The sequence below is a fragment of the Dreissena polymorpha genome, chromosome 12 (genome assembly GCF_020536995.1).
Source record: "Dreissena polymorpha isolate Duluth1 chromosome 12, UMN_Dpol_1.0, whole genome shotgun sequence".
Lineage (NCBI taxonomy): Eukaryota > Metazoa > Mollusca > Bivalvia > Myida > Dreissenidae > Dreissena > Dreissena polymorpha.
Window position 1 is genome coordinate 57,601,680 of NC_068366.1, and position 8,757 is coordinate 57,610,436.

The 8,757-nt window shown below is 37.9% G+C and overlaps 1 protein-coding gene across 2 annotated transcripts; it reads left to right on the top strand.

Annotated features, from left to right (window-relative positions):
• Positions 1–662: 662 nt before the first annotated feature.
• Positions 663–7,500, top strand: LOC127853362 (uncharacterized). Of its 2 annotated transcripts, none has more exons than XM_052387828.1 (4): positions 663–682; positions 3,163–3,342; positions 3,725–3,859; positions 6,043–7,500. In XM_052387828.1, exons 1-4 carry the CDS (start codon positions 670–672, stop codon positions 6,735–6,737), a joined length of 1,023 nt encoding a protein of 340 aa, XP_052243788.1. In that variant the 5' UTR covers positions 663–669; the 3' UTR covers positions 6,738–7,500. The 2 variants fall into 2 exon arrangements, with proteins under 2 accessions (XP_052243788.1, XP_052243787.1); XM_052387827.1 differs by lacking the exon at positions 663–682 and adding an exon at positions 1,306–2,151.
• The last annotated feature ends 1,257 nt before the right edge of the window (positions 7,501–8,757 follow it).

The following is an 8,757-nucleotide window of genomic DNA, read 5'->3' on the forward strand; positions in this document are numbered from 1 at the left end:
CCTTGCGTGATTTATAGCAGACAGCGCAGCTCCTGACCAGACTACGCAACTGCGCAGAAAGGGCTTTAGCTATGCTTGCCAATGCGCCATAAGAGCCGTTTTCGCATGACGCGGCTAGAAAAGTATGAATTGAATGTTTCCAAAGATAACTGCATGTTTATCAAATATTTTAATGCTATATATTTCGATGGTGAAAAAAATAAACTGATTATAAGCAAATTGAGGACACGAATAGTGTGATCTCCCATAGTATAATTTCATTTACGAACATTTACGTGTGGTTTGAATACAAACTTGTGCAATTAATAACACAAATTTCAAGCGATGAATATGCGACAAACAAGTGACAAAAGGCAACAACAACAATTTGAATCTTTTTGTTAAATCAAAATTATTAAAAGCGAATTTTTCTAACTTTATTTCAATGTCAGGATATTATATTTTAGCGTTTCCGATCGACAAAATCACCAGTGGCCAGCTGGCGATTAACGTTCAAAATGTAAAAGAAAATGGCGATTGTCAAAAAAAAATCAAGGTAACTCTATAAATGATGATGGGGACTTCCTCGGGCGGCTCTGTTAATCAAGCAAGTACCGTTATCCCTCAACCCGGACGTCCTCTCCTGCTGACTTTGCTGACTCCCAGAACTTGGAAGGATCGCTAAGCGGAATGGTGATTGTTCGTAAGTAGATAGTGGTTACATAGAATTTATCATTTATAGAAGGGCACAACTTTTGGTTGATTTAAAGAAGTGCACTTGTAAGGATTTTTTACTATTTGAAGCAAACTCTCGTTTATTTAAACACGTGCACAATCTGTTATACGCATGGAAGGAAAATTTGTCAAGCTATGTGCACAAGTATTTTATATTAATAGACGCAAACTCCCGCTTAAATGCACTCAGTGCACAATCATTTTATACTTATAGCAGCCAACTTCAATGCAGCATGTGCACAATGCTTTTTATACAGAATCAAATTCCCGCATAAAAATGCACTAAGTGTAAAAGGCTTTATATACTAATTGAAGAATACATAAATTTACACGTTCAAAAGGTTTAGACGTGAAGTAATGATCCCACGTGAAACGTCTTTGTTATACCAAACCTATTGACGGACGCACAGACTATTAAATTAAGGAGGGCCAAGTGGTTCAGTTTGTATAACAGCTGGGAGTGGGTTACCATCTTTCCAATTAAAATACTCTGTGTGCTTAGTAGATTATTAAAATCGATAACCTGACCGTTGATTCAATGGCTATTTTGTGGTCGAGTGATTTCACAAATTCTAGCTGTCGACACGGCCCTACTGTGTTCGGTCAAACGCCATTCAATTATCTAAAGAGCAATAATATTGGACGTTTTGTCGATCGAGTGTTCAACTATTCAATAGTGCAAAACCGGTGTATTAAATGGATTGTTAAAATATGAAACATTCCGTGTTTGGTTAAATCGATTCGCTTTGATAACCACTTACTTATTGCGCCTTGTATTCGAGTTCTCACGGATTCTATACATCATCTTGTTTAATATTCGCTTCACGTATTTTCAATGCCTTAAACAACGAGTCAGCTCGGTTTGTTCATTTAAACAGCATAGGCATATACATGTACATTGTACCCACTTTTGAACTTCCATAAATGCGCCAGTATAATTCAACATCTGAAGTGTTAAACAGAATTTAAAGTGTCGTTTTAGTGCATTGACTTAATGGTTCATTACAAATAGTGAATATATAGAACAACGAGGTGTTTTAACAGTTGGAATAATTATTCGAACGCCCATTGGATAATTTGACAAAGATAATGGGTTCACTAAAAAGCCATTAAAGGATAACATTGCTTAAATAGTGTATGTGTGTGTCTGCGAATATCTTTTTGGACAAACCCATTTTCAGACCAACAGCCTCTGTTCTTTGAGCAACATATGAAAGATAAACTGGAAGTTTGATTGTCGCACACAGTTAAAATAGTTTGATCGACAATCCACCAAGTAGCCGGTAACAGCACAAACGACATTTCGTGACGTAAGACGTGACGTCATGGGCAACGTCATTGGTCGCGTGAACGCGTACCGTCGCCAGCTGAAGCATCTGAGTGACGTGTTCGAGGGTCGCGTCCCTAAGGTTTTAATTCTGGGTCTGGATGGCGCAGGTAAGGGCTGTAAATACACACCTGCATCAAGGGGGAAACCTTAAAATAAAATGCGACCCTACATTTATGACAAGGAACCAAGCAATCATAAAACAAATGCACTTGGCATAGTGATTAACGGTGTTGAATTGTTCATCGCATTATGCGTTATTAAACAATTGTATTTTCCGATAGACTTTAACAGTCTTAAAAGATTAAAAGGCGTACCGATACAAAACCGGGCAAACATCGTTTCGATTGTGCTGCACAAGGTTTCTTTTCTCTTTTTAAGTTATTTTGATCGTTTTTAACGATTTTAACTTTTAAAGGTCAAATTTAATAAACTTTCATTTGCAACGCGTTACTTGATAGCGCCTCCGAGAATGTTTATAATTATCATGTTGTATTATTACTCCAGTGATTACTATGTAAAAACTATTGTAGAAACCAATGTCCGTAAACACAAATGACCACCTATGTCCAACATAGCGTAGAAACCAATGTCCGTGGGAACCAATATCCGTAGGATTCAATATCCGCGTATATCAAACGCAGCGTAGGAACCGTAGTCCACCTATGACAAACATTACGTACGAACCAAAGTCCATAGGAACTTATGTCCGGATGCCTGGTATATACCGTTACGCTCTCTGCGAAAATTAAGCTACGTTTTATAAGCATACGGGTATTATTCATATTGATAATTTAGCCATAAACAGCAAGTACCACTGAATTGAATGAGCGTCTCATTAATTCGATTATTTAATTGTAGTTTTATAGTTCGTCGACTACATATCACGTGTATCGATCTCGTGTAAAGTCGCCATGATGATGTAGTTGATATGGTGTCCACATACCGACCGGAAGGTAACGGGCACGATCCCAACTGTGGGAGCCTTCTTTAGACCTTCCCCAAAGACACCACGTACTTGTTCTACCCAGAAAACGGACTCGAAAGCGTTTCAATCAGCCGTCGGCTTTCGATGCAATATAGCTTAAATAAATAGGTTTAAACAATGGCTCTCGTTTCAGGCAAGACATGCCTGATGTACAAGACTAAGCTGGACCACACGATCTACGCCAACCTGCCGCCCCGGGGAATCAACATCGAGCACACGCGGCCACGCCGTGGAGCCCGGATACAGCTCTACGACATGCCGGGATCCAAACTCTCGCGTTACCTCTGGCAAGCGTTCCTGAAAGAGGCCGAGGGTAGGGATCGCTTATTTTCGCTTTCCGGTATAGCGGATAAGGGCCGCTTTTGGTGTTTAAAAGATAAACAGCAATATATTTAGTTATTTCATCCTGTAACTACTAATACACATATTTAACTTACTATAGACACACGAAAGTTCGGACGAATTTTGATGTATAACTGTAATTTTATGCCGTTAACTTTTTACTGAACCCTCTTGGATTTTGGTGTGGTTTTGTGCGGAGAAGGGTGTGTGTTTTAAAGGAAGGCTGGTTTAATCAGGTAAACCAGAATACCCGAAGGAAAGCCCATCTGTCTGGCATAAGAATGGCGATTGGGAGTTGAATTTAAAAAAAAAACGTGAATTGCATTCAATTGCATGGCTTTCTTTGTCCGCAGCCATTGTGTGGGTTGTGGACAGCAGTGATCGGGTGCGAGCAGACGAGGCCAAGTTCGAGCTTCACGACCTGCTGCAGTCCCGCTCCCTCCGCCGGGTCCCCGTCATCGTCGTCGCCAACAAACAGGATGCCGACGGTAAGTGTTCGCCTGCATGTCCACCCATCAGTCCGGGGTGGCATGGAGTAGTAGTATACAGGGGCGAATACGGTGCTATAGCGAACCTGCTTGTGTAAATAACCCGGAACCATCGTGAAACAGGCTTTACTTTTGCCAAAATTAGCACACAAGTTTCTCGATGTAATGTTATGTAGCATAATAGTAATAGTCTCTTATTGCTTTCTTTTACAAACGCATGTAATTAAAGCACTTTCTTTTACAAACGCATGTAATTAAAGCACTTTCTTTTACAAACACACACAACTTTTTCAGCCGCCAATACAGGCCAATCGACCGAATAGTTTTTTATAACGGGTGCCGTTAAACGATGGATATACACATTTGAATTAAGACTTGAATGCAAGTGCACTGAATGGAGCATTGTATCTGTTTCTTTCACAACCCTCAGAGATGTTAAAATGCCTCAAATCCCACGGTTTTATTTAACATCACTGCTATCGTCTCCACGAACAACCAACAGATTCTCAAATTATCGCATTATCACATACTTATGACCATATGGTGCACTTCATTAAAAATGTTCATAATTATATGGGGTATGTCGATCTAGTTCGCAACTTACACAAATATGACAAAAAAATTATTTAAAATAGTACGCGAATCATAACTTAATTGACGTGTTATTCTCGTGTTCATATTATCTGCAAAACATATAGAATTGACTGTAAATAATGTGACTCTGTTATTATGTTTTTGTAAACTGTATTTGCTCATTCTATTCACATATTGTGAAAATGTGCATTTTGAAATAAACGAAACGAAACATTATAATAAATGCGAAGTATGCTAAAATGTATATAAAGTAGACATGAGATGGTGTAATAAATCACCGACTGAATAACTTGGTTCTTCGCACATATGAGTGCAGGATGATTTCGCCTACTATATTTGTAGCAGTTGTTGTAAAACCCATATTCATCCTTAAAAAATGACAAACATTGGATTTAGAATGCAATATGTTGTTAAAATATTTTCATAGCACTATATAGTCGATGAATTGAGTGCAATGTGGCATCTTTACGCTATATTTCCCACAGTTTTTAATGGGCAAAAAGCAGTTTGTGCGCAGTATTTTTGCAGTTATTGACAATGTCTGCGTGCATCTGTTTCTGAAATACTAGTAGTATCATTAATAAATAATAGGTATTGGAATATTGCGGTACATATAAAGTGGTCGTCTAACTTGGTGTGCGTCATGCGAGATTACTAGTTAGTTGTCTTTGTCAATATAATGTATTTCTTAATGTAAATATTTGAGGCTTGCTCTGAGAAAACTGGGTTTAATGCATGTGCGTAAAGTGTCATCCCAGATTAGCCTGTGCAGTCCGCACAGGCTAATCAGGGACGACACTCCGCCTAAACTTGATTTTCGGTAAGGAGGGGCGTCCTTAAAACTAAAAATACCATAAAAGCGGAAAGTGTCGTCCTTGATTAGCCTGTGCGGACTGCACAGGCTAATCTGGGACGACACTAAACGCACATGCATTAAGCCCATTTTTCTCAAAACGCGGCTCATTTGGACAATCTGTGATGTAAAAAGAGCTAACTTCAGTTCATGGCAGAAAGCTTTAACTACAGTAGTACGCGTAGTGACTTGCCGTCTTCGTGGTTCGTGTTTACATTTATATTGTAATGAGGCGCATCATAATTGCTTATGTTTAATCTTGATCAAAGGTTTAAAAGCACAATCCGATTATGTTATCTATTAATATCTGGTTTGCACCGAACTCAGACTGCTAAAAAATACATTTAAATAGAAACGATTTGCATCATGTTTGATTGAACGAATTACCAAAACTGGTTGGTTGCGTGAACAAATAACTCACGTATACAAATATGCAACAGGCTCGACATTTTTCGACATTGACTTTGTATGCCGACACCGCGTTTAGAGTTTGATTGGTTCATTCTTGGGGTTTCAAATGAGCTTACCACCAGTATATTATGAATCGCTAAATTTTGCTCATGTCTTTTATAAGCGCCAACGATATTTGTAAAGCAGTGTTTATTGGACGAAGTCTTATTTAAGAAGTGCTGGAAGTCGATGCATAAGTTCAAATACAGTTAATTAATTAAACAAAATACTTTAACAATGATATCGCGTTTTTATAATATTTTGATGTCGTGATGTACATTTTCAGGTGTAATGGGGCCAGAGCAAGTGAGAACTGAACTGGATTTGGCAAGCATCCAAGATCGTGACGTCACCATTCACGGAGTCAGCGCAAAGAACGGCACTAACGTGAAGGCTGTCTTTGTCGACGTCGTCGATAAAATCAAGGCGTACCGTCATTTCAAGAGCAGTCTTCAGTCACCGAAACCAGATCATCAAAATGGGAAGAATAAAAACGAGATAAACGGTATAGAGTTTACAAACATAGAGACAAAAGATGCAAACGAAAATATACCGTCGTTGTTTGAAAATCTCAAAAAGCGCGAACAAGTCACGGACGTTGACAACGAAATTGACGTAGTTCCGGGACCTTCCGGTGTTCAGAGTGAACAGGCGGTATATGCGGGTCATTCGGTAGACGACGCAGACTATGCCTCCAATTACACCGCTGATAATCCAACACCCGACAGTTTAAGCCTCGCTGCCCAGAGTATCGATGACATGCGCAAAGAGTCGAAAGAGATTGGAAGTAACGAGAGCGTGAGAGGGAGCGCTGTCGACACAGGTTCACGGGATTTTTCTGATATCGACAGTCGAGACACAAGCAGCCGAAAAAGCGTTGACGAGAGAGTGAACGAGTCGTTGCTAAGCAACAACAGCGAGAAAGATTGTGTGAAGCACTTGGAGGACATTGTGAGAGAACACGGTATGGAATATGTGTAACATGACGTCATCAGAAACTTGACACTTTACGCGAGTGCGCATTTCAGTTGGTAAATCATTGGAGGAATGGGTGGTATTTGACGTTCATGAACGATTCTGTATTTTCTCAAATTATATGCCAGTTTTTGGATATTGATATTTCCTGTGGCATATACGTATGTTAAGTTATCGGAGCGGGGACCTATACAAACAAACGAAACATTGTTTGTATAGGTCCCTGATCGGAGCTTCTAATACGTTGCTGTCTGTGATAGCATCTACCTGTATCGCCCCAGGCGTATGGCACTTAGGTGGTTATCTAAGATCTGTCTTCGACTCATTAAAATGTTTGGATTTAAAAGCCGTATTAATTTAATATGACTTGGTAATAGAAGCTCAGTACGATACAGCTTTGTTTAATTTGTGAAGGCTAGTAGACAAAGAAGAAGAGTTCTTAACTGTTTCGCTTTTTAGTATTAATATATAAACATGTGCGATTAAATGCATGAAATACATTGTTCATAAAATAGTACCCAAAAACCAAAAATGGTAGGCTTTGCAGACATGAGTTTTACAGGATGTTTCAGTCCGTTCACGTTGACTGTTTGTTAGACATATTACAACGTCATCGTTCAATCAAATGCGCTGTGCACCATGTGAATTAAGCTATATTTGTTAATGTGGTGTATATATTACATAGTTTTATAACACATTTATTATATTGCACTCTGCTTTTCTGCAAATAAACTCCTATGTGCTATCAATAGATTGATATATACGCCAATGTCTTGTAGTGTGTTTGCTATAATGTCCCAAATTTTTCGATGCTTAATATGTGACATAAAAAGAAGAACCGCTCATTTTTCTGTCCATCCAGCCAATGTTTTAAGTAGGCAAAGTCCAATATGTGAATTGCTCTCACCGACTAAAATTAAGTTTTCGGACACTATTTGGGACTCCCTCTTTTTAGCCAAAAACGATTATTTTGAGGAGACGTGTGTGTCTGAAACCCAATTTTTTCCCTTTTTTGATAACTCAATTTTCGGACAATTAAATTGTTTCCGAATTCATCATATCGGTATTTGCGTTTATCCCTGGCATATCACACCTATGTTTATACAATCAGGCAGATAAATACAAGCAGTCAGTGAACCGCTACGTTTGCTCTATTTGGGTAAATAGACAGACAGAAACAGACAGACAGTTTATTTCAATCCAATAAGGCATTTAAACCCACGAGGACATATATACAATACAAGTGTTGACGAACAGTTCAGACTAGAATACAATATTTTTTACAAAAGTTGTAGTTGTATGTTTCCAACATTTGGAGAAGATCACATACATGCAATATAATTCTGGAAATTTTTTTAAGCATTTAACCAATCTATTTTAAATTATAACACAATATGTTCTTATCTTAGAGGTTTCTTCAATCAACTACTTTGGGTAGTATAGCTGCCTATATTCATTTTTGTCCTTGTACCGATTACTGGATGATATTCTATTAACGATGTAGACACATAAAAATTGGCTTTTAAAATGAAGCATACATTAATCCTAATTTGTTTCGTGCTATCAAATATCATTATATAAGCATGATAGTATGTTGTTTAAAAGAAGCCTTTTAGGGCTGTATTCTAAACATATACATCGATTTAATAAACAATGACAAAAGAGTAGTTATATATACACATTTACATAAGTATGCCATATTACACCACTTTATCCTGCATTAAATGGTTTCTCTACATCGGCCTTTTCGGATATGTTTATAAATTTAGTTCACTTTTACTATTACGAAAAACAAGTAAAATAACCAATCGCAAAGAAACCTTAAAATACAAAAATATGATATAGTTTAATCATTTAACGTGTACGAATTATATATCTATCACAGATGGTATTTTAACATCTATGGAATTAACATTAGGAGTGCCACATATATATTTGCCTTACCGAAACGAAAATGTAAGACTGATATCATGGGCAACTGCTATCACTAACATCTGTACTTAACTTAACAATTTATATCCACTTT

Bases quoted from the DNA above. Each gene is read 5' to 3' on its own strand.
- LOC127853362 (XM_052387827.1), top strand. From the start codon at position 2,040: ATGGGCAACGTCATTGGTCGCGTGAACGCGTACCGTCGCCAGCTGAAG. The intron at 2,152-3,162 runs GTAAGGGCTGTA...CTCTCGTTTCAG, and splicing joins TCTGGGTCTGGATGGCGCAG to GCAAGACATGCCTGATGTAC. The intron at 3,860-6,042 runs GTAAGTGTTCGC...GTACATTTTCAG, and splicing joins CAACAAACAGGATGCCGACG to GTGTAATGGGGCCAGAGCAA.